The 26,766-nt window shown below is 42.2% G+C and overlaps 1 protein-coding gene across 5 annotated transcripts in view; it reads right to left on the bottom strand.

Annotated features, from left to right (window-relative positions):
• The window catches only part of MAP4K3 (mitogen-activated protein kinase kinase kinase kinase 3), a 2,472,041-nt gene that overhangs the window by 998,365 nt on the left and 1,446,910 nt on the right, over nt 1-26,766 (bottom strand). For all 5 annotated transcript variants that reach the window (XM_044057581.1, XM_044057598.1, XM_044057607.1 and 2 more), the window contains one exon: nt 22,336-22,394. In XM_044057581.1, the coding sequence (XP_043913516.1) occupies nt 22,336-22,394 (59 nt within the window). The remainder of the gene's footprint in view (nt 1-22,335; nt 22,395-26,766) is intronic.

Raw genomic sequence — 26,766 nt, 5'->3', positions numbered from 1 at the left:
CCGTGATATATGCTTTATAAATACAGTCTACATATCAGTGTCGCCATGGTGAGACACCACTGTTAGACAAAGGATATATTAGACAAAAGATATGTTCTTGCAGTGTCAGCTGATCTATGAAGAAGACTCTCCCTGACTGGTACTATATGGTTGGGGTCATCCTCCTTATCAGGCATTCTAGACCACATTTTCAGAAGTTCTCTTGCTTTTAGGAGGACAAGCTCCTGTGGTACTACACACAGTGATATTACTAATAACTACATCAATAAGTTTGACTTCCATACTTGTCAGTTCACCTCTTTTCCATTAGCAAGCAAAAGACTACAAATTAAGAACAATGTTTTTTTTAACTGCAATGTTGTAAATGTGGATATGTTGAGACTAGTCTGCTGCAGTAATGTGGCTCCCCCAAAGTCTAGCCCTTCCTCCTCTAATGCTGTTCATCATGGTATTTAATGGCCCCCAGTCTAGGGTCATTCACTGGCTAGGCTGCTGAGCATAAACACAAGAGGAGAATGGACCTAAGAATTCCCACTGCTGGTCACAGCTTTGATGAGTTGCAGGGATGACCCTACTTTCTATATAGAAGTATTGCCTGACAGGCCACTATAAACCATGAGGGTAACCCCCAAATCTGACTACACCCCCAAGGCAGAGCAAACACAACTACAGTCTTCACTGAGTGTGCAGGTATGGCCTGCCTTAAAAGCAACCCATTCCTTGACACCATTCCAAAAGAGGAGACAGAAGGCAAAGCCTTGTTATTCCTCCCTTTCTCACTATCTCTTTCATTTGCCTAGGCCACTTGAGTCATAGTCAGTGTTTTATCCAATGGAGCAGGCTAACAAAAATGAAGACCTGGTACTCATCAATAATAGCAACTGACATACAATATATACCTTCAAGATTTACAAGACCACTCAGTCATGACAGGTGGATGGAGGGACCATCTACCTGCAAGAGGACAAAGGGAATCACCTTCACAGATCAACTTATGCAACAAAAATTATATGTTATTTCCAGTGCTCAGGACCATTCTTAACAGAGCTGATGAATCAATTGAAGCTCAAGCAGGCAAAACTACAAGGGATACCTAGAAGACTGAACAGGAAAGAACACTAAGCCATAGAGTCTGACTTCATGACCATGAAAGGATTTCTGGAATGCAAGCAGAGTATGTTCAAAGATCTGAAGTGACCGGGGGCAGACCACGCAGGCAGAGGAGAAGCTAGTCCAGCTTATCAAGTTTCCATATAACTGCAAAATGATTGTCAAAACAGACTTCCCCTACATAATTTTATATTATCGAAGAGTGGTTAGATACAGTCAGCTCATGGAGTCATGACCATGGCCTTAGACTTCCTTCTTCCCATTGGTTAATGTGCTGCACTTAGCAGCATGCTCTACTGAAGTTTGGTTGCCCTTGAGCCTTAATCCTCTAAATCTGCCAGCACTACAGTGCAGGTTTTAACAAGGATAATTCTGCCAGGCTGGGAGTCAGGAAATCTCACTCTGGATATAAAGGTCTTACAGGGTAGGTGAGTGAGCATGGACAGCCACTACTGTTGCTCACAAGGGGTTAGGCTGCATGGGATATTACCCCACCCCCCTCTTATATGGTTTGGCATCATGGAAGACAGGGTGGGTAATGAGGTGTGACCCTGGGAGTGACCCAACCCTAGGCCCTAGATCAGCAATCCCTCTCAGGCCTATGTACACACTTTTCACCCTGGCTGCCTTTCTCAGCCTTAGCTTCTCCTGGAGTAACACAGAAGTGGCTACCACTCACCAGCACATCAACCCCCCCAAAGGGGTTGGGGGTAGTCTGCACGGAATAAGGTCCTAACCCCTACTTTTATGAGCTGGCATCACCTTAGGCAGTCAGGGTAGTTATTTTATTTATTTTTTCTTGATAATGGTTCTAAATATAAAGCACATTACAGAAGGCAAAGAGGACATCCTGACTGGTTCCCCTGTTCAAATACAGCTATCAGAGAGGAATCCTCCCACCTTAAGTCTTGCCTCTGACCTTTTGTATATCCTCCTTATTAACCATATTAGTCAAGCATTGTTAACACTGTCCTAACTCATAAATGTCATCTGACTTTATCAAACACCTTGTCTGCATCAAGGTTCACTAAAAAAAGCTGTGTCTTTTTCAGTCTGCTTCTGTCTGAATCATCATTGCTCCATTAATTTTATTAAGTGCTTTCCTGTGCTCCACAAAATCACACTAACCTGTATCCATCAGTTTGTCTTGGTTACTGAAGACAAAAATTTTATAACCATGGCTGAACATGGAAATGGGTCCAATATGAAGCTGAATTTTTATTTCTTTCAAAAGTACAGCACCCACTGCCCCCCTTCCCAGATGACAGTGCTCCCTTTTTTAAATTATTATTAACAAAGCCTTGCAGATCTTTACCACCCTCTTCCCTCCTTACTTCCAAATTTCCATAGGAAACCCATTTGTTATTGACGACTTCCTTGTTCACTGATTATAAACCACTGTTTTTGTTTCATCTATTCCTACCTTAGCAAATAATTACTGGAGCATCATCTTCCATATCTGGATCTTCAATAGATAATTTCCATTTGCACCTTTTCTTGTTTTTCACGTTCCTTTACTTTATACAAATGTTCAGAAAATTACCAAAAATCTCTGATATCTCTACAGGATCTCTGCTTATTCTTCTTGTGATATGCCCCTAAGTTTGGTTACAACTCTTTCAACCTTTATTACCTAAGTTGTTGTAATAAAAGTTTTTGTGCTTTGGAGTTATCAGAAATAGTTGGTTAACACTAACCACTCTAAAATTCATGCATACTGTTCAAATATTCCCTTATTTTTTTCCTTTAGCACGCTGCAAATTGTTCCTCTTTCTGTTCTATGAGACTCCCCTTCTTCTGCAATACAGTAACCCTTGTCAGTCCTTCTAAATAATTCCTATTACCTTATTCCCTTGTCTTTCTCTCTCTCATTTCTAGGATGCCTGTAAAGTCTGTTTTTACTTTATCTTACTCAATAGCTATCTCTTCTACAATAATTTTTATTTTCCCTAATAACACTTGAATTGTATCCACTACCCACTTCATAAATTCATCTCTAAAAAATAAGTACGAAAGTGCCAGTGTAACATTTTACTTCATTACCTGCATCTTTATCTTAAATTTTACTGATGCATGATCTGATATAGTTATTGGATAAGTTTCAAAGCTTTCAATTAAATACAGATGCCCCTGTGAAATGCAATTTCTACTTAGTCTAGCCAAGTTATTGTACAATGGGGAATAATATGTAAATTTTGAGTTTGTGCTATCAAATTTACATCTTCAAGCCATAGACCGTTATGTAATCTTCATAAATCTACACTCTTGTTATATTTTTCCCTTCTAGCCTCCTTACTAAATTTATGCAACAAATCAGCTTAAGAGTCAGGATGCTACCTATTCTTCATCCATAAGTCCTAGAATGTTTTAAGTAAAGGCAGTCTTTTCCTCACATTCTGTAATATAAGCAGTGTGAAGAGATATCGGTCATTTGTCAATTACAGCTTATAGGTTCATAGGTAAGTACTAGGCTAGCTGCCCTTGACGGCCATTTTAAGCCTACCCAATTTCCCTTCTTATGCTCAAATTAACCTATCTTATTTAGTTAGAGATTGGCCTTGCCCATCTCATGGTCGATAATTATATATTATCCCTGAGATTAACTGGGGCCATACCATAGACAATTTCAGGGGAACCACACAGGGGCAAATCATTTAGGAGCTGCCTCTGTCCATTAGTATTATGGGGGGGGGGGTCCTTGGGTAAATTTTCTGTTTCCAAGACGTAACTTGAATATGTAGAGAGATGAACTTTCTTTTATGCAGATACAAAGTCTGTTCCAGAGTAGTGGTATCCCCTGCAAGATATAGCTGTCCCTCCAAACCATTCTGCTGATGATCCAGAAGTTGTTTAGACAGAGCATTTCTGATGCCATTTGTCTTGCTGATGTGGAGTAAATCCATCAGTACTGGGTCGGAGGATACCTTGTATGTCAGACACTGGTCACCTGTTAGCATTCTAGAGGATTCAGAGAACAGTGGCCTTGTATCCTCTTTTTTTGCCTATTATGTTTATGGAATATTTATGCACTGAAGAGACTATGAAGAGATCTCAGATCAAAAACTACATACTGAGGGGAGAAACTCTGAGGTACAAAAGAACACTTCTCCCTCATACAGGAGAAACAAAGGGAGAACTCTTGCTCTTCTCTTCTCTTTATACAAATCATTCACAGGTGACATACATGCCTAAGACTGAATTCTAACCTACCTCAGTTACTGCAGGGGGTTACCATTAGCTATGCACCTTTTTGAAAAGTTTTAGAGAATACGGAAGGAATAGTTGAGAAATTGTACAACCTCGGTTGCTGGAAGAGTTTGGGTACTTCTGCATAACACAAACATGTTGACTATCCTAAAAATATTGTTTGTTCCAGTGTCTACACTGACAAAGGCTCATGTTTAATTATGTATTTGCTAGTTACTTTTGGCAGTAAATGCTCTCCAGGCACATAAATATCCTAGTTTGATTCCTTGTCAATGTGAGTCAGTGAAAAATAAATCCTTCCTCTATAGCAAATTAGGTTCTAGTTCCCAATCATAAATAGAAGTTATGTTCTTACCATAACGTTCCATGTTAGTTGTCTTCTTCTCGCCTTCTTCTTGCTGGATGGGTTCGGAGCCGACCTCGGCTCCGACTCGGCCACTCTAAAAGCTCGAGAGTTGGTTCCACCGGCTCGAGGCTCCCCTTATATCCCACAATGCTAGGCGAGAGTTACCTCAGATCTCGTTTGTAAGCTAACCCCAGCTTATAATAGTAACAGAATAACTCTAAACAGAGTCCACCTCTAACAACAGGAAGAAAGAAGGGTGACCTACATCCTGATCCAGGAAATATGCACAACAGCATATGCCTAAGAAAGAGGTGGTAGAAAGAGAGGTCACAATCACAACTCCTCTAGGTCTGTCCAGGCCAGGGGGAAGGAGGGTGGGGCCAAGAAGAAGGCGAGAAGAAGACAACTAACATGGAACGTTATGGTAAGAACATAACTTCTATATGTTAAGTTGTCTATCTCGCCTTCATTCTTGCTGGATGGGACCGTCCTAGCACCTTGTCCCGGGTGGCCTAACGGAACAGACTCCTGAGAACAGTGGAACCAAAGTTAGCTCTATGCCTAGAAGCTAAATCCAACTTATAATGAGAAATGAAAGTGTGAGGAGTAGCCCAAGTAGCTGCTGCACAAATGGTGTCAATAGGCAGTCTGTCTTGGAAGGCTAAAGAAGTAGCCAAAGCTCTGGTAGAATGGGCCTTAGGTTTATTAGGCAGTTTTTGGTGTCTAATTTCATATACAAGGGAAATCAAAGATGTTAGCCATCTGGATAATGATACCTTTGAAACTGAAAGTCCCTTTCTGCTTTCCGCATAGGAGACAAACAGCTGGTCAGATTTTCTGAATTGTTTTGTTCTATCCAAGTAGTACCTCAATTGACGATGAACATCCAGGCAGTGTAATTTTTGTTCAGACCTATTGGAATATTCTGGAAAAAAGACAGGGAGGTCAATACTTTGATTTAGATTTGACGTCGAGACCATCTTAGGCAAAAAGGACGGGTTCGTTCGTAAGGATACTCTGTCCTTATGAAACAATAGATAAGGAGGTCGACAGCTGAGTGCTTGAAGCTCTGAAACTCTCCTAGCTGAAGTAATAGCTACCAGAAAAAGAGTCTTCCATGATAGCAATTTTAAAGAACAGGAGACTGCAGGTTCGAAAGGGGGAAGAATCAAAGAAGTAAGAACTAAATTTAGGTCCCAAGGAGAAGGAGGATTTCTTATAGGAGGTCTGAGAAGAAAAACTCCTTTTAAAAAGGCTTTGCAAAGCTTGTGGGACATTAAGGCAGATTCAGAAATACCCACATGAAAGTTAGAAATAGCTGCCAATTGAACTTTAAGAGTAGAGGAGATGAACCTGCATGGAAGAGTTCAGCTAGAAAATCAAGGACTATTTGGATGGAAGCAGTGAAAGGATCTATGTCCCTTCCTTGAGCCCAATATGTGAAACGTTTCCACTTACTCAAATAAATCTTCCGAGTGGAAGATTTATGGGAGGCTATCAAAATATCTCGAACAGAGTGAGATAATTGAGGAAGCCTGGCTAAGGTTGGAACTGGAGGAACCAAGCAGTGAGGTTCAGAGGGGAGGGAGCGATGAAACTGACCCGACTGATGGATCAAAAGATCTGGAACTAGGTCCAGATGCCAAGGTCGCTCAATAGAAATTGATGTAGAAAGGGGAACCACACCTGTCGAGGCCAGTAAGGAGCAATGAGGATCAATGAGGCCTTCTGAGCGATAGCTTTCTGTATCACTTGAGAGATTAGTGGGAAGGGAGGAAATGCATACAGAAGTCCCGGGCCAAACTTGGACTAGAGCGTCTCTGCTGGGTTGGCCTGGTAAAGGGAATAGAGTGAAATATTCTCTGCACTTGCTGTTTTGGGGAGTAGCAAAAAGATCGCAGCAAGGCTGACCCCACTTGAGGAAAATTTCTCTCACAACAGAGTCTTTCAGAGACCACTCGTGAGGCATGAGGATAGCTCTGCTCAACTTGTCCGCAATTTGATTGGACTTCCCGGGGATGTGCGTTGCTATCAGAAACCGCTGAGAAGAAATCGCCCATTGCCACAATCTGAGTGCTTCCCGACACAGGGGGTATGACCTGGTTCTGCCTTGTTTGTTGATGTACCACACTACAGACATATTGTCTGTCTGGATTGCAATCATTCCCAAGGGAAGAGAGTCTTGAAGGGCTTGCAACGCTAAAAGCACTGCTCTCATCTCCAGAACATTTATGTGCAAGTGGCATTCGTTTGGTTGCCATGTGCCCTGGACCGTCCTGCCCTGATAATGCCCCCCCCACCCGATCAGGGAGGCATCCGTTGTCAGAGTAGCAACCGGAGGGGGTGGAACAAAGGGTCTTCCCAATAAGAGCTGAGGGGAAGACATCCACCACATGAGATGATTTCTGCACGCCTGCGTGATCATAATGGTGTGGGACATTGGAAGTTGCTGGTATGACCACTGTGTAAAGAGCATCCATTGAAGGATCCGCATGTGGAATCTGGCTAATGGAAGCAGAGGTATGGCAGCCGCCATAATTCCCAACACTTTCAGTACCAACCTGGCTTTGATTCTGTTGTTGTTGAAAAGGAGTGAGACCAGTTTGTGAATGTCTGTTATTCTTTGATGTGTTAGTCTTGCAGACATGTCTACTGTGTCTAGATTTGCGCCTATGAAAGTAATAGTACGACAAGGCGACAAAACAGACTTTTCGCAATTTATTGAAATGCCTAACTTTTGACAAATGCAAAAAGTGTAATCCCTGGCCATCAGAAGGAGATGCTTGGTGGGAGCTGTGAGGAGCCAGTCGTCCAAATATGGAAACACCTGGAATCCTTGTCATCTCAGGTGAGAAGCTACCACTGCCATGCATTTGGTAAACACCGGGGCAGTGGTGAGACCAAAGGGCAGGGCCCTGAACTGAAAATGACTGGTTCCCAGCCTGAAGCGGAGGAATCTTCTGGAGCGTCTGTTCATTTTATGTGATAGTACGCATCCTGAAGGTCTATAGAGCACATCCAGTTTCCTTTTCCCAATAGGGGAAGGATGGATTGCAGCGTGACCATCCGAAATCTTGTTTTCTTGACTGATCTGTTCAAGATACTGAGATCCAAAATTGGTCTCCAGTCCCCTGTTTTCTTTGGAACTAAAAAGAACCTTGAGTAGATTCCGGATCCTTGCTGGTCTGCTGGAACTGGCTGAATTGCTCTTTTTGCAAGCAGTTTTGAAATTTCCAAAACCGCTAGATCCCTTTGAGCAGGTGGAACATCTGGAAGGGATTTTTTTGATTGGTTTGGAATGCGAAGAAAGGGGATAGAATAGCCTTCGGAAATGACGGACTGTACCCATTTGTCTTGAGTCAGGGATAGCCAGGCTTCTGGGTACAGTGACAATCTTCCCCCGACTGCCTCCGAAGGTGGGCAGACGGGCAACACCTCAGGGATGCTGAAAGGGCTTATCAGAGAAAGCTTCCCGGTTGCCCTGGTTCTGCGGAGCCCCCCTGCCTCGAGGGCGACGTCTACCATTGTTATTCCCGCCTCTGCCTCTGGCAGGGAAACGACTTTGTGCGTCAGGCGAAGTCCCTTGAGATTGTTTACGGAACCACATTTTCCCACCTTTCTGGCCTTTGGGGTAAGGTCTAGAAGGAGTAGAAAAATGGACTCCGACGGCAGAAAGAGTCTTGCCATCAGTCTCGCACCTAGTCAAGGTTTCTTTCACTTGAGGACCAAAGAGAGATGATCCATCAAACGGGGAGTTAGTGAAAGACGTCTTGAAGGGTCCATAAAATTGCATAGCCGCATCCAGGCATGCCTACGTAAGGCCACACCTGTCCCTGCGGCCCTACTCGCTCCATCAGCCGCATAAGAAAGCATGGAGGAGTTGGTTATGGAGTTAAGGGTAGCCAGCTGAGTGTTCATCTTATCTTGAAAACCCGCAGCTGTAGGGTCCTTCAACATGTCACTCGCTTCTTTGATCAAGTCCCTTTGAAGACGAGTGAAATGGCACAGGTAGTTCAGCGAACGCATAGTAAATGTCGCTGACGAGAACATCCGCTTCCCGTACCTGTCCATGGACCTAGATTCCTTGTTAGGTGGATGGACAGGTACTGAAGGATCAGCTAGTTCCTTCTTAGTGGCAGCAGCTACCACCATAGCATCCACAGAAACTCCTTTTGTCAAGAACTGTTTGTCTGCTGGTGCCGTTATGAATTTGGAGGGTCTTCTGGGAGTGGGGTCCACTGAATCAGGAGCCGTCCATGCCTTTTTAGCAACCACCTGCATGAGGGGGTCAAAAGGGGGAGACACCCAGGAGGTGGAAGGGCGAGAGCCAAACGCCTCAAGATACACAGATTCATCCTCCGAAGGGTTAAGGGCTGGCCAATTTCCCCTCTGCTTCAGGATCTCTAGAATGTCTGCAAAGGAGACATCTTCAGAAGGGGAACGGGGAACCCTCGAATCATCTAAATCTGTGTCAGATGTGATTGACTCAGGTGAGTCAATGTGTTTCCTCTTACACTTCCTCTTCCGAGGGGGCTCTTCTGCCAAATCAGGAGAGGCCTCGGAAGAGGATGAAATCCCACAGGGGTTCCTGAGGAGCTGGCTCTCTGCGGTCCGGGATGAGGGAGTGAGTCGACTTGACCTGAGGCACCGTGGGGAGGGGCGGACGGCGCCGACTGTGGAGTAGAGCCAGGCTCTAACACACTCCGCATGACCTCGACAGCACCCCTGTCAGGCAAAGCCAGAGGTCCCCGCTCCGAGAAGCTGAGAACCCCCCTCGGCACCGACAGTGATGGCTCCGAGGCCGATGTCGGAGCCGAACTCACCAGCGCCGAAGCTCCGAGAGGAAGAGCGGGGTCGGACAAGGGTCCGATGCCACTCACCCCCTCGGAGCCGACGATGGAAGTCCGGCGCCGAGATTCTTCTAAGGAAGAAATCGGAGCCGACGATGGAGCCGAAGACAATTGTATCGGCTCCGACGCTACCACAGTCTCGGTTCCGACACGACCCGGCTCCGAACTCAACGGAGTCGGAGGAGGAATATAATGATGGACAGGGGCAGGCATCGACTGATGAGTCGGGCTCTGAAGCATCTGAGCCAGTGCCTCGGACTTAAGAAGTCGACTCACTACCCTCTGAAGGTCATGATCCGACAGCCTCGATGACCTAGAGGAGTGAGATTTATGACTCCGTTCAGACAGCAGGGGAGATCCTGGAGCCGAATGAACGGAGCCAAGGGATGGTGACCTGGACCTCTTCCTAGATGTCGGCTCCGAAGGTCTGGTCGGAGCCGACACGGGAATTTCTAATACCTCGGCTCCAGCCGGAGCCGAGGGAACCACAGAAACTGTGGACTGAGACTCATCGGCTCCAGCCGGAGCCGATGTAGGCAGAGGTTTAGAAGCCTTAGGTCTCGGCTCAGTTGCTGGAGCCGAAGACCTAGAAGCCTTGGAGGGCTTCCCTGAAGACACAGTAAGGGAATCCTCCGGCTTGAGTAAACCTCTTAATATTAACTTATTTTTTCTTTCCTGCAGGACCCTGGGACTGAAGCCATGGCAAACAGCACAGGAGTCCTGCAGGTGCAAAGGTCCCAGGCAATAGACACAAGAAGTGTGACCGTCTGTCAGAGACATTTTCTGACAGCACGCATCACACTTCTTGAAGCCTGAGACCTTTGATTCTTTTAGACATTCCTAAGGTGCAATCACACACACAGTCAGAAACACACTGAATACACCCTGTCTAGTTTTAGCTTAAAATAAAACAACTAACTAGGTTTTAAATTAAGAAAATTAACACACACACACACCCACTAGGGAAGGAAGAAGGCCTGAAGGCCCGAGGGAAGAACTTAAAGTTCTTGTGGGGAAAAAACAGGAATTTTAAGAAAAAAGGGCAAGAATTCCTCTAAACTAAGGGAAAGTAGTATAAAAATTAAAAATAAAGGGGTTTAAATGCACTAACTTTACAAGAAAGTCACTTACCAAAAACCGGTAGAAAACCAACACCTCGATCGCTGTAGCGGCAAACGAGATCTGAGGTAACTCTCGCCTAGCATTGTGGGATATAAGGGGAGCCTCGAGCCGGTGGAACCAACTCTCGAGCTTTTAGAGTGGCCGAGTCGGAGCCGAGGTCGGCTCCGAACCCATCCAGCAAGAATGAAGGCGAGATAGACAACTTAACATATAATATTACCCGCTGAAAGTTTGTAATTATTTCTCCCAGCATCTTCATAAGATCCAAAACAGTAGTTTTAGGTGTAACAAATACATGCCAGCATAATCATCCTTCCCGCCATTATTACTTGCTACCAGAAATCTACTATTACTGCCCCTATTCCCATCTTTTACCACTACCAATACCTCTCTTTTTCCTTTGTAGGATAGTCTGCTGAATATCTAGCATGAAATAATTTGTCAAATTCACGTTCTGATTTCTATCCAAATGTCTGTCCTTTAATACTGCTATTTGCACCCTACATGTTCTAATTTTATTTATTATTCTTTGCTTTTTGTCTATTCCTTTAAAGGTATTTACATGTTACCACTAACAAAGCAGCCATTCTGTTAAAAAGCTATTAGCTTCACGTTATACACGGCAATGCTTTTGAATACATGGTTCTGCCTAGTAGTGCACATGTACACTGTAATGACTGTCAGGCAGCTTTGTATGCTGCTTCTTTTCTCGTTTTAACTCAAATTTCACTTACACTTTTCAGTTCAAGAAAAGCACCCATGAAAAACGAAATGCATTTTCAAAAAAAGGGAAAATCTCATTTTAACTCATATCAATTGCACAAAACTACAAACACTCTGCAGCAGTACACTTCCAAATAGGAGCAGTTGCCAAATTGATGGCTGTACCTACAAGGTATTCTGACTAGTAGGAAAAGAAACATCTGATGCCTGCCCCTTAACAGACTTAGCACAGACTTAGCTTCGTTTTTTTTTAATTAACAGACTAAATAGAAGTAACAGACAAACATACACCTTTTTATACCATTAAATTATGAATGTTGATCTCTTCTGGCTAAATCCTGTTCACTTAAAGTTGCAAAATAACAACAGAGATTAATAACTTTGTTCATTCCCTACATACAGACACACACACAGACACACACAAACTGTAAACGGAAGTCTTTAATGGCATTCTGACAGTCAACAAAAACTTACTGATGGCTTTTTTCAGGAAATAACATGACAGTCAGTCAAAATCTAAGGAAAAAAGCAGACAAAACGGACATGCCAACATATAGTGAAGGTTTGTTTGAGCATCTGAAGAAGAAGAAGAAGAAGGACAGGCATGCCCAGTGTGATCCATTTAAAGCCAGCCTCCTCTCTAATGTCCAGAGCATGAAAATACTACTACTTATCAACAGGGGATCATCTGACTGTTGAAAATATCTAGCTGGAACACTGACATTCTCATGTAACTTCCTTCATCACAATCCTCAGACTGTGCATCTTGTATGTCACAGGACTTTCTGTCAGCTGACAGCTTTGAAAATGCAATAGGAAGTCAGTGTTATAATAAAGACGAATTCCCCAAAAGGGCTGAAAATTTCCTACTGGTTTTACAGGCAAAAAAAATTAGCTTTCATACACTTTGCTATTGCTGTCTTGATAAAGGGAAAATGGAAGGAATTAACATAAGCTGGAGGCATTCTAAAAATATCACTGGTTCTCCAGATACCTCTCTAACAGACAACAATCGGATGGCTTAACTCTTGCTCCCCTTTCCTCTCTACCCAAACTGGGGTACCCCAAGGCTCCATCCTTGGCCCTCTGCTCTCAACATCTTTACCAATAACCTCCACAGTTCTTGCCGTCACTCCTCTATTGTCCAATATGCAGATGACTCCACACTGATATCTGTCTCTGAAAGCTTGACAGACCTGTTAACTACTACACAAAACTCCTTTTCTTCTGTAGAAAGATGGCTCAATGACAATAAGCTCATCCTCAATCCCAATAAAAAAGCTCCTCCTTTTCCTGCCTAACTCCCTCACTCACTGTAAATCTACCTTTTCAATCTCTTCTCTCAACACTATTATAAAAGCTGAAACACAAACTAAACTCCTCGGCACTATTATTGATGACCAACTAAAATTTGACCTACATGTCCAACAAAGCAGAAAAACACCCACCAAAAATTAGGCCTACTTTACAGAAATAAAAAATACCTTAGTGCACAATCCAAACGTGCCCTTGCTCGAACTTTCTTCTTACTCAGCCTACCCTATGCCTCCCCTATCCTGACTAACCTACAATCTTCCCTTATTCACAAACTCAAATCAACATACAAAGATTTGCTGCAAATCCTCCATACTCCTTCCACCACTGCCTGGCCCTACAGAAACTTCACTGGCTTGAACTTACACATCAACTTACTCTCACTCAACTCCAAACTCCTCACTCCCTTCTCAATAACTCCACTTCCTGCCCATCACTTTCCAAACTTCTGTCCTATTACATCCCCAATCGTCCTCTTCGTAGTTCCAACCAACTCTTACTACTGACCCATAAACCCTGTAAAAAATATAGGCAATAACCTTTATAAATACTCTCTCTCTCATAGCTGGAACAAACTCCCATTACATATCAAAAGTATAATTCATGTTAACAACTTTAAAAAAACACTAACAGATCTCCTGGTTAACTCCAAGATCTTTTCCTGGTTATATTACTTTCTGAGCTACCTGACATAGAAGAAAATTAAGAAGCCATTGACAAAGCCAGTTTCTTACGTTAAAAAGAATTTCAGATTAAAGACCAACATGTTTTTATCACAGAAAGACTAACTCCATTCATAGGATCTTAGGAAGTTACTAGGCTATTGGCCATGAGGCCCTTGTAAGCCTAGACAAGAGTTTAGCCCATGTTTAGGCAAGTCAGCACTCAAAGCTTCTGTCCAGCAAGGACACAAGTGGAATCTCAGGGGTGTATTTTCGGTTTTCCATCCAGTTATCCAGGTTCGCTTGAAAAGGGATAATGAGGTACTCTGCTTGACGTGGGGAGGGAGTCTATTCCACAGATGGGGGAGTCTCTAGGACACAAACCTGTCTGCCAACAAGTCCTATTGATGTTACAGACCAGGTTGAGGTTGCGTGTGCGGGTTACTAGAGTGGAGCTTGACTTGCAGATATGCAGCAGTCCCATCAAGGTGTTGTCTGAGATTGCTTTGTATGCCAGACAGAGTTCCCCTCTGAGGAATTTATATGTGAGTAGAGGGACGGGCTTTTATCTATCTGCATAGGGTAGATGTTTGAGGCCCTGGATTCTTCTGGTGAGGAACCTCTGTGGTCTCTCCAGCTGCTGCATGTGTTTTGCGAGGTACATGCCGAAGGGTGCATTGTACTCAAAAACTGGCCTTATAAGGGAAGAATACAGGAATGTTATGACCCCCTTGTCCCTGGATGAGAACTTATGAGGTGCGCCATACAAAAAGCTTTCCGTACAATGGAAGCAACATGGTGGTCAAAAGTCAAGTTGCTATAAACCTGGGTGCCCAAATCCCTCATGATGTTATTAATGTGATAATATGTGAGGATATCACTCTCCCCAAGTCTTGAACTCAGGACCCTGTGCACTAGAGTCAGAGCAATGCACCACTATGCCAAATCAGCTAAATATATCACTGTTAAGTCTCAAACCCAGGACCCTGTGCACTAAAGTCAGAGCAACACACCCCTATTCCAAATCCAGACAATCCTTCTCTGGAACAGAGGTCTGGATTCAAACAGATACTAAAGAAGAGTTGCAGGAAACAGATCTATTACAGATCTGAAAACCTCAGAAAGTTTTGTCAGTGTTTCTGTCAGTGATAGCATATCTTCCTTGCAGCCCTGCTAATGGAATTAAAAATCAAAGCTCAGAGGCTGTGTGAACAGAGGATAGTGAGTGAAAAAAAATGACGAGACGGTCATCTGGGAGTCAGTGCCATTATCTTCAACTGTAAGGAAAGGCTAGGGTTCCACACAACCTGGGCTAAAAAAGGTGCCATTAGCACTGAAAGAACAGTTTTTTAATTATTCTGCAGAGAACTGAACTTGAGGGGGAAAAGATTGGAAGACAGTTTGTTAATCCAAGAAAAAGCTACACGTGGGGAATGGGGTCTATTTCTTGTATACTTTTGACATTATGATGATGCTCCAAAGGATGACCTGGAAGATGATGACAGCTTCTTCTAGTACATATGCTTTTCATAAGAAAGCAATAATAAATATTTACTTCTTATAGAATTTTATTTGGTCAGATTCTCCAGACGCTCACAGTGATGTCAAATAACTAAGGGTGAACCAGTTCACATTCCTATGGATCACTCAGGGAACCAATTGCAATGTTATGAAGCAAAAGGTAGACATTTTGAATGTAAACTGAGTAAGATCACAAGGCAAAATATTGTTTCTCCAATTTTCACAAGTTCCAAGACAATATTCAGGCCGTAAGGCCATTGAGAAACAGTGATTCCTTAATGTATAGCTCATAGACTTTATTACCTGTCCAAGCATCTAATCTTTATTTATTTATTTTTTTTTAAATTCAATAATTTGTGCCTGCTAAATTTTAACTGGTATTTTATTCCACAAATTGGCCATATTAATTGTAATACATGTTCTACGAGTTTCAACAGAGCATGTACTGGTGTTAAAAATCATATTATTGTATCTAAAAGTTTTACTATCTGTAAATTTCAGTATTAAAAATGCTCTGTAATACTGAATCATTAAAAGTTTTAAACTATAGCACATGGAAAAAATCCAAATGTCTACACCTGTTATAATTCAGGTTCTTAATGGCTGTTATTCTTTTGGTAAATCTCCTCTGCACATTTTCTAGTTTCTGTTAGAATAAATTCAAACATAATTGTATTCTAAAATGGGTCTGAATCTGATATAGGTTTTGTACATCATTAGCAAATATCTCTAGTAGACAGATTTTTAAATACATAACCATTTTCACAGCTTTAGTACAAACAGTTTTAGCATTTAAATCAAAAGATATACTCTAGGTAATAATTAACCCCATATCTTTATAATGTTTGATTTCAGTTAAAGGAGTACCAGAAAGATGTATATGAAGTCTAGGCATTTTATTACTAAATAACACTGCACTTATCATAATTAAACTTTTTACCCACTTTTTATACCCAATCATCTTATTTTTTTATGTAATTGTAAAGTTCTGCAGCATCCTTAGAATTAATAAAGGCAGCAAAGACAACCACAGACTTGAATGAACGCCAGAACTCACTTCGTAAAAAACAGGTTTAATTGTGCACAGTAGGTAAGCGCTTTTTCACATTCCGCTTCATCAGAAGGTCTGATGAAGCGGAATGTGAAAGTGCTTACCTACTGTGCACAATTAAACCTGTTTTTTACGAAGTGAGTTCTGGCGTTCATTCAAGTCTGTGGTCATCTTTGCTGCCTTTATTGGTTTGGACTGCTATACATATTCTGTTTTGGCAGCAAGACTCTTAACCCGTGGGGTGTTGCGTTCCTTGTTGGTTGTATCCTTAGAATTAACCAACAGAAAATGGATTTTACTATCATCAGCATTTGTCAATGTGTTATGAAAAGGTAAGGGTGACTAGTGGCTTTGAAAGTTTTCTGCCTCTCCCACCAGAATAAAAACATCACTCTTTCATTTCTCATCTAACTTTTAATGTTGATATTTACTCCACAGTACATTCATATCAAACATTTGTCAAGATAAGGCAGATAAAAAATAGTTGTGTAAAATCTTACCATAACCATAGATGTCCTTCTATTCTCATGTTGCAGTATTCATTACAGTAGGGATATGGCTGCCTGCAGCGCCGTACATCCGGCCAGTATACCAAAGTCTTCAGTAAGGGGTACGTGCGACGTAGCATGCTAGTGCCATAAACCAATGTTGGCTATAAATGTGATGTGTGCACATACCCAAGTCAGGACTGACTGCCGCAGAAGATAAGGCTGAATGAATAGAAAGCATTCCAGGTAAACAAGACTATAGGAAGGAGCCTATAGGGCAAACAAAAAGGTTCTACCTGGGACTATGAGAAAATTCTATGTATAGTAATATAAACAACACCAAGTAAACACCTCTACCAAACTATATAACCATAAAACCCCAAACAAATAAGAACAGGTGGAGGGCGGGTTCTGAATACTGCAACTTGGAAGAGAAGGACATCTAAGGTTATGATACGATTTTACACATCTATTCTATGTCCTTCTATTCTCATGTTGCAGTATTCATTACAGTAGGAAGAGTACCAAAGCCATTAGGTATTCCCTTGGGTAGTTGGTGCAGAAGAAGAGTCAAGGAGACCCAGCAGAATAGACCGAGCAAAACCAGCTCTGGCTCTGGATATCAAATCCAGTTTGTAATGCTTGGTGAAAGTGTGTACAGAAGGCCATGTAGCTGCGTCTAGAATGGTGGCGTGGTCCAGGCCGTTGAAAAAGGCTTCAGAAGAAGCTGCAGCCCTATTGGAATGAGCCTTTACGTTCTAGGATAAAGGCTTGTCATGGAAATCATGGCAAAAGGAGATGGCCTTTGAGAGCCATGAAGCAATGGTTTGTTCAGAGACTGCTCTGCCTAGGTAGAATCTGAGCTGCCTGTGTGCATCCAAGGAATGAAGTTTCCTTTCTGAGGAATTCTGAGGTTGTGGAAAGAAAACAGGCAGGTTAACAGATTGGTTTAAGGAAAGCTCATTCACTACTTTAGGCATGAATGAAGGCTTAGTCCTCAAAGAGACTTTGTCTTTGTGGAAAATTAGTTAAGGTGGAATGGCCACGAGGGCTTGGATTTCTGAGACCCTCCTGGCAGAAGTCAAAGATAGTAGCAGAATCATTATCCAAGTGCAAAACTTAAGGGAAGCTGAAAAGGCTGGCTCGTAGGGGGACATGGTCAATTTTTCTAGTACAAAATCAAGGTTCCAAGGTGGTGGAACTGGTTTCCTAGGTCTGAGATGCAGAACCCATCTAAGGAACAGTTTAACCTATAGCCTGGATGCTAAAGGTGGAAACATAGGTAGACAAGTAGAAATAGTAGACAAATGTACTTTTACAGAAGAGTATGACAACCCAGAGTGCAGGAGCTCACACAAATAAGCAAGGACCATCGGTACTGGGACTGCCAAAGGGTCCTGTATTTTCTTAGACCACCACCTGGAAAAACGTTTCCACTTTGTAATGTAATTTTTTCTGGTGCTAGGTTTCCTGGCTTCCTACAGGACTTTGAGTACGTCCTCTGAGTACTGGTGGTGAAAAGGGATAAAGGGTTTATCAACCACAGGGTCAAGTTCATGTTGTGAAGCTGTGGGTGTATCAGAGATCCTCTGCCTTGTGTGAGTAGATCGAACTTTTGAGGTAATTTGTGGTGATTGCCCCTGGCTAGATGAAATAAAAGAGGGAACCAATGCTGTCTTGGCCAAAAGGGAGTCACCAGTAGGATATTTGGTCTGTCTTTCTGAATCTTCAGTAAGACTTTCTGAATTAAGAGATATTGGGAGGAAGGCATACAGGTACATCTTTCCCAAACAGAAGAAGGCATCCACTTTCCATGCTTGTGAATGAGGTAGCCTTGTGCAGAAGAGGGGTAGTTGTCTGTTCTGGAAGGAGGCAAACAGATCTTCTTTTGGAATGCCCCAGTTGTGCACTATGTCCAGAAACACCTCCCTTTGTAACATCCATTCGTGAGAAGGTGCCATGGTTCTGCTTAGAGTGTTTGCCAATACATTTTCTAAGGTTTGAATATGAACAGCCAGTAAGTGAAACAACAGTGAACTGGCGAGATTCCAAATCTGAATTGCTAGAGAGCATAGAGGGTAGGATTTTGCCCCCCCGCTTGTTGACATACAATAGCACAGTCATGTTGTCTGTGATGACTCTCAGTGTGCCTGGTAGCAGAAGCTGCTGAAACGTCTGTTAGAGCCAGGAGTAAGGCTCTCACTTCTTTTATGCTGATGTGATCCCGTAGTCTGTTCGAGGACCATGTGCCCTGTGCTGGCTGGAAGGGAGATGCAGCACAGCTCCCCAACCCAGGTCTGAGGCGTCTGTGTAGAGATGCTATACTGGAGTAGGAATTTGCAAGGGGACTCCCTGATTGAGGTGAATTTGTGAGATCCACCAGCTGAGTTCCTTTTTCAGACATGGCAGAAGAGGAATGGTTGTCTCTAGGGACTGAAGGTGTTGGCACCAGAAATTTTTCAGGCACCACTGAAATTTCCTCATGTGAAGTTTGGCCAGTAGAAGCATAGGGATCAGAGAAGACATATGCCCTAGGAGCTTCAAGAACTGTCTGGCTGTCAAGGATAAGAGAGGAAGCAGGGACAGGAGATGCTGAAGGCAAGCTGTCTACCTTTTGTTGGGGAATGAAGGCAGTCATTAGAACTGTTTGTATCCTGCAACCCAGAAAGGTTATGTCTTGGGGAGGTTGAGCTGAGATTTTTGCAAATTTACAGTGAATCTGCAAGTTTTCAGGATGCTAGAAACCAAATGCAGATGTAGTGGTAAGGAGTGAGGGTCCTTGTGAAGAATGAGAAGATTGTCTAGATATGGATAAATCTGAACTCCCAGCATCCTGCAGTGAGCTATCAGTGGGGCTAAACATTTTGTAAAGACCCTGAGTGCAGTAGAGAGACCAAAAGGCAAGGCTGAAAATTGAAAATGAGAGGAGCCTATTTCAAAACGTAGGAATTGTCTGCATGAAGGATGAAGGGGAATATGCAGATAAGCATCTTTCAAATCCACTGAGACCATGTAAGCCTGAGGTGGGATAAGAGACAGTAATGTATGTAGATAAAGCATCTTGAATGTGGGTACCTTGAGGAACAGACTGAGGATGGACAGGTCTAAGACTGGTCTCCAGGGACCATCCTTTCTTGGAACCAGAAACATTCTGGAGTAGAAACCCTTACCCATGACCTCTGAAGAAACTGGCTGAATAGTGTCTTGAATTAAAAGTTGCCTTAACATGGGGGTGAAGAGTAGAATTTGAGTTTTTGATGGTTGTGGTAAACCTTGGAAATGTGGGAGAGCCCACCAAGCCATGCAATATCCACTCTGGATGATGGATAAAACCCACTGGTAGGTGGTGATCTTCTGCCAGGAGTGGACGGATAGAGTGAGGCATACGGACAGAGGCGTGTGACAAGGCAGCTGGTCTGATTTACACAGGGGGAGCTCTGCCTTGTCCAGGTTGCCTACGAAAGGGAAGGAGTGGAGGCTGCAGATGGCCTAGGGTAGTAGCTTGTCTAAAGTGTCTCCTTCCCCTAGACTGAGTTGTAGGAGGAGTAGACCACCTCCTAAAAAAAGAAGTCTTTTGAGGGTAGTTTCTACGGTATCTTGCAACAGGTGAAACAAGAAGATGTTTCAAATTCTGGAGTGCCTTACCTTTCTCCTGTAAGGATTTAAAAAGCTCAGCAGAAGCAGCCCCAAATAATGCAGAGTTATCTAGGGGGCGTCTAACAGCTTAACCTGAAAATCAAGAGGTAAATGGTGTAATCTAAGCCATGAATACATATGAAAGACTGAACCAAATGCAGCAGACTTAGAAGAAGCCTCCACAGCATCATAACTTCACTTGACTGAGTTTCTGGTTACTTGAGAAGCTGCTGAAAGCAGATTTGTGAGTTGAGTATTGGTAGGGGAGTCAGTAAGATCTGACACCAAAGAGGAGGCCTTGGCTAGACTGTCTAGTACAAATCGTGCCGTGCGAGTCTGATAATTTAATGCCCTTATGGAGAGGGTAGAAGATCCTTTTATCCCGTCTATCCATAAATCTACTCTGTCTGCAGGGATCAGAGAAGTAGAAGGTAGCTGCCTGGATGATTTGTCTGCAGAAACTGCTACAATAGCAGGGTCTTCTGGAGGGTTTCTGAAGAGAAACTGAGATTGAGGGGGAACTTTATAAAACCTATCAGGTCTCTTGGAAGCTGGGGGTTGAGACTAAGGAGTCTGGGAAGCTGCTTGGAAGGCATCCAGAAAGGCTGGCTGCACAGGAGGGACAGCAGGGGGGAAGGCTGGTCCATTTGCATCCGTTCAAAATACCTTCTTTTAGTATCAGAAATTTCTGAAACATCCCATTAGAAATGTCTCATTAAATTGACAGTGTCCCCAAAAGAGAATTCTTCACCGAGGAATCAGGTGCCAAGGAAAACTCCTTTTGGGTAACAAAATCCTTAGGAGATACAATTTGAGATAAATAAGAAAGGGATTCATCAGAGGAGGAGGTGTCCTCTTCAGATTCAACCAAACAGGGGCCAGAGACAGGACATTGAGGTTGAGGTTGATGAAAAGCCTGAAAGGCCTTGAACAAGTTTTGGGAGAAAACTTTCCAGTCAGTAGAATGTGGAGTAGCAGAGTGCTTAAGCTTCTGTTTTCTCTTAAGAGGACCTGGAGATTTAGCAGGCCACATGGCTGACGTCAGAGTGGTAGGAAGACCTATCAGAATCAGGGAGCCGTGGCTCCCTCTCGCCATCAGGCCCTGATGGCTCACAAACTTAGCGGACGTACCGAGGATTTCCGCCAAACCGGTGTCCAATAAGGTTCCTGGCACAGAAGGTAAATCTGAGATCCAAGGAGTCTCTGGACTCTCACTCACCTCAAGAGACTCGGCGGATGTCTGAGGTGCAGAAAACGTTTCAGGCCTCGCTCTCTTGGTCTTCTTTTTAGGTGGCTCATCTGATGGACCTCCCGCACCCTCCATACCTAAGGCCAGGCGTCGGATCCTCTGATTATCTAAATATATTTTCAAGGAAGTTAAATGACTTCTAGCAGTCTTAGGGACAAATGATTGGCAAATAACACAGTTCTTGTAATCGTGCTCTTCTCCTAAGCAAAAAACCCACTGGTTGTGAGTGTCCTTGTGTGGAATCTGTCTTCCACAAGCACACTTGCCCTTCCTAGAAGTCACGAAAAGCTGGAATACAATAAAATGCTAACAATAAGATAAGAGTAAATTAACTTATCTGTAAGTGGGCAGTTGAACGATAAATATACGGTAAACACCTCTAGTTGGCAATCGGACGTTTTACGATCACTGCAGCAGGAAAGTTCTGACTTTGGTATGTGCACACATCATATTTATAGTCGACATTGGTTTATGGCACTAGTGTGCTACGTCGCACGTACCCCTTACTGAAGACACTTTGGTATACTGGCCAAATGTATGGCACTGCAGGCAACCATATCTCTACTGTAATGAATACTGCAACATGAGAATAGAAGGACATCACAGGGTTATGAATTTCTTAAGTAGTGCCCTAGTTTCAGCAGTAGCAAAGACACATCAACTCCAATACAGCATCTGGTTTGGAAAAAGTGTGAAGCAAAGAGAAGATCAATTCTCTTTATTGGAAACAAACATTGGATCGGCATCATTCAGGCTAATGTTTCCCATATGAACTTCACAGAAGCAGGAAAGAAGGACGGAAATAGCAGACTGCCCTTCCCTTCTTGCTTCATCCTTTGACATTATGTCTGATAATGGGAGGGGAGCAACCCCCCCCCCACCAAACAGCAACACTGCTGAATCCCCATGAAACCTTTAACTTTTTTCAGTGGTACAGCTGTATAACCAAGAATAAAATAAGATGAAAACTGACGCAACCTAGAAAAATGACTTCCACTTTTAGCTATAAATTCAGTACAGTGCACATAAAGAAAATGGTGTCAGAAAAACACTTACTTGTTGCCACCGAAAAAGTAATCATCGTTGGGTCCTTGTCCATAGTCTAACTGTAAATCCTGTGATATCAAAACAAAATAGCAATAAAAATGTGTTAAAAGTTTCCACAAGGGTCAGTACTCATGTTGAAGTGGCAGATACAACACTCACATTACTTACAAACAGTGTTATATTCCTGGTCACTCACATGAAAAATATTGTGTCTTTTTTAGTTGGATTGTCTTAAGTTCTGATGACTGGATAGTTCCCAAATCCTCATTTTCAAAGTTGACCTGGCAAAGGCAAATTAAATACTGAACTGTTCCCACCCAGCTGAGGCTTCACTTTTTTGTCTATATGTAAAACTGAGGGTGGGAATCATTTCAGAATTGCCTTACAAAAGCCTTCCATGGAAAAGAACAAATGAAAGTAGAGTAGACAGTCAGTCTAAAAAAATCAACTGTATGATGTACACATATAATTCATGGGCTTAATGTTTGACATTATGGGAAAACCTAGTTCCTTACACATGTACACACTACTCAATTCAGTCACAATGAGCTTTTAATCAATGTACTAACTCAGTACTCAACTCTTCTCTACAGCAAAATTCATTCATGCTCTCTTCCTTGACAGCTGTTGCCCTGAATCCCTACTACTATTAAATACAAGCCCCCCTTCTCAGTTCCACAGTCACCCCCCACCCCCACAAACTCAAACAAATTAACTGTTTAGGCCCCTAGGAAATGACAGCATTAAGAGACATCAGTGTAGGCAGTGCTGTCATACTACTCAGGACAATAGTGGTTTTCTAATAAAACGCTAGCTAGTTCCACTGTACATGGCCAGTCACAAGCTCCAGGTTCAACATGCAACAAGACTTTGAAAGAGCCATGTTACCTGCTTTCAAGAGCATCAAACTCTCAAGAATGCCCTCTCCCTTGAAGTAAGTGCTCCTATATGGCCTTCGGACTCCACTGGGAATTCTGGCAAAGAAAATGTGCCACAGACATTCACATCCATACCCTAAGGCCCCCAAGCCACCCAGCAGGCACAGCCACATCAGTCCTATTCCTCACCCTTACCGTTTCCTTCAGCACTCAAGCTGTTAACTGAACCAGGACTGTATGGCTTGTAATCAGGGCTTTCTCTCTCCATGTCATGAAGACAACAAGCAAGAAATGTCTGCAGCTGACATACGGTTTCCTAAATATAACCTTGATACTTATATTATAAATTCAGCAAAGTTATTTATCTATGTTTTTGTTTAACTCCTCTGATAACAAATCACGTATCAAAAAAAAAAAACCTAATACTTTGTTTCCTGTCTATAAATAGCTACTGTTTGACATATTCTCATTAAACTGTTACAGATTAAGGCTTGAGTAGCTGCCCATAAAATGTCCTCAGAAAGCACTCCTAGCTTTTAAATTAGCAACTTCTGCACCAACTAGGAAAGTGCAGTATCACTTTGAACTTCTAGCACAGTGTCACGTCTAGCCATGGCATCGACACTGCTTTCTCAGATGCTATGGGATTAGTCTGCAACCAGTTACATCTTGATCTTTCAAAAGTAGCACACCTTGGTCAGTCATGGTCTCACCTCATATTCCACCAAATGGCTGGCTGACTAACAGTATATGAGCTGTAAATGAAACAGTGTCATCTCTCCCGTTTTGCCTCTGGATATCAGATCTCCTTCATGTTGAAGCTACTACATTTTGCAATCTCAAAACTTATCAAATATTTTGATAGTTCTCCAATTATACTAGTTGACTGTACACAACTGTTTCTCTTAAATGCCTGTCTCCATAGCACAGAGGGATGGACCAATGACTTCCACCCTGGCATCCAGGCTCCACAATTTTATGAGAAAGAAACCGAAAATATGAGGCAAAAATCTGGATAATTGCATGGTATGAACCCCCACCACACACACACACACACACACACACACACACACACACACACACACACACACACACACACACACACACACACACACACACACCTACTTCCCTCTTTCTCTATCACCGCGGTCAGTAAAATTCTCACAGGGCTCTTACACCCCAAATCACCAAACAATGTCTCTGTTATCAGGACAAACTCTACATTAACATTTTCCTCAGATAACCTACACATGTACGGAAACTAAAGACATCCTGTATTTTTAAGCAATTGCTTAAGCTGCATGAATGCTTCTGCCATCAAGAAAAACTCCACGTTAGCATTTTCTTGGATGTCAAATGCTAGTCTCTCCTCAAAAAATTAAGTAAAACTAAAATGTATTACATTTTTTTTCCAAGACTAAACTTGTATCTCTAATGACTCCTATAGCCCTCTGTATCAAGATACAAGTATGCTACCTGCTGTGCTACTAACAGATACATTTGGGAACCAATGCAGTTGTCCTTAGGGGTCCTTAGAGGGCTGAAGATATACTCTACATTACTTTTATCAAGCCGTTTGACATGCTATTGTATAAAAGAATGGTGGCAAATAAGCAGGCTTTAGGGCAATGTCTTAGGCTAAGACAGAGGACAGTACACAGCGTGCAATAGGAAACCAAGCCTATTTTGGTGAAAGAATGGTTAGTACTGGTGTCCAGTCTGGTAAGTTCTGACAGCAGTGCTTCTGAATTTCATTATAATTATTACAACTGATTTAAAGATACATGAGAAGACTACTGGCACAGTCTGAAATTGAAACAGCTAATAATAAATGGAATACAAAAATCTTCAAAGTAAAGAACTGAAATGAACTATGTAATTGAAAGAGAGGTAGCAGCATTAACTAAAATGGAAACGCCCTGGAAGTTTTTATATTTAGTCACATGGAATATGTTGAAAGAAGACTTGCAGAATGGATTCCTCTAGTACGACATGCCACCAGAACAAAATATTAAGTTTGAGAGCTCAGAGTACTGCATTTAATGCTGCATAACTCACATTTGCAAGACCATTTGCTGGAATTTCAAAATCTTGCAGGACAGTGCAGACAGACAAATATGTTGTATGAGTTAGCAGATCACAGGCAGATCACAGTACTTGTTACAAGGAAAACAGCTCAATTTTACACCATGCATCCTAATACAGCTAAATTAGGTTGATTTGTGCTAGATCTAGAACATAACAGGTGAAATGCAAATGTCTACTTCACATGGCTATACAGCTACTACTCAAAAAAACAAAAAGAAAGAAAAATACAAATGTCATCTACTTTAGAGTACAGATCAATAGTATGATCAAAGATGTTTTGCTATCCCTCTCCTACAATGTCATTTTTAACTGACGGCAATGGTTACAAGCAGCGATCAGACTGACTATTTTTTCAGTCACTTTGCTGTCCCGCATTTTAGTCTTCAATTCGCTGCATGCAGTTTGGTTATACACATTGCACAGCAGTATGGCAACCCAGCCATGACATGCCTAATGAAGACTAACAGACCTTATCCTTGGGTAATCCATTCTTTATTTATAATCTTACCCTTTCAGTCACGACTGCTTACTTAGTTCCTCACTAATAGAGTTCTTGTAACAGCATAAATGACCAAGAAAAATGAGACATTAATGCCTATACAAACTGAAACATCCTATATTCCTTACCAAGCTTAATTAATAAGTTAACCATGGTCCTCCTCCTACTTATTTTTTGGTTTCTATGGATTCTGCCTATTTTATTAACCATAGCTAGCCATTTATTTCTTTAAAGTAGAATTACATTAAGAAATTTCACACAGTCTATGAGATATGTGGTTACTTGCTTTCTGAAATTTCAGGCAGTCTGCTTAGGCCAACTGTGTTATCAAGATTTTCTTTGTGACACAATTCCCAATCTTATAATAAAACATGAAAATAAATATGAAATTACCACTTTATGGGTTCTTATAAGGTATGTAACAAAACAGCTTCTGGGAAAATATCTGAGGAAATCATAAAATTGTATAATGAAAAAATGCCACAGAATAACACATTTTATGAGAGTACCCCTCTGATATTGACATTCCATCTGAATCACCTGCTCTGCACCGCATTTATGAGTCGTTAAACACACAAAACTGTATTTTTTAACTTTCTTTCGCCTTGTATTCTTTAGATGCAGATGCTCAGAGCTATGAACAAAAAAAACATTAGTATGAATTTCTCTGTGGAATTTCATTTTTTTATATAACATGCTGCTTAAATGTAATTGTAGAATATGTTTATCAAGCATGAGTCCTTCAGGAGGTCAATGAAAAAAGATTGAGAGGAAAATAATTATTGTTTCATACTGAAACTCTTTGATCTTGTGGGATATAACATGAAGACATAGCAGTCTGGTTTATTTGTAAAGGTACCCTGCTATTCCCAAGCACAGTGGAATGAGTCCCGCTACCCCCCCCCCCCCAACCACATCTGAGACATCACTTGCCAAAATCCAGCTAATTGCTTTGCAAGTGGCATGACCTGTAAT

Source organism: Protopterus annectens, chromosome 1.part2, assembly GCF_019279795.1.
Source record: "Protopterus annectens isolate FY-2018-M chromosome 1.part2, PAN1.0, whole genome shotgun sequence".
In the NCBI taxonomy this organism is placed as follows: domain Eukaryota; kingdom Metazoa; phylum Chordata; order Ceratodontiformes; family Protopteridae; genus Protopterus; species Protopterus annectens.
This window is presented reverse-complemented; position numbering and strand designations above follow the sequence as displayed.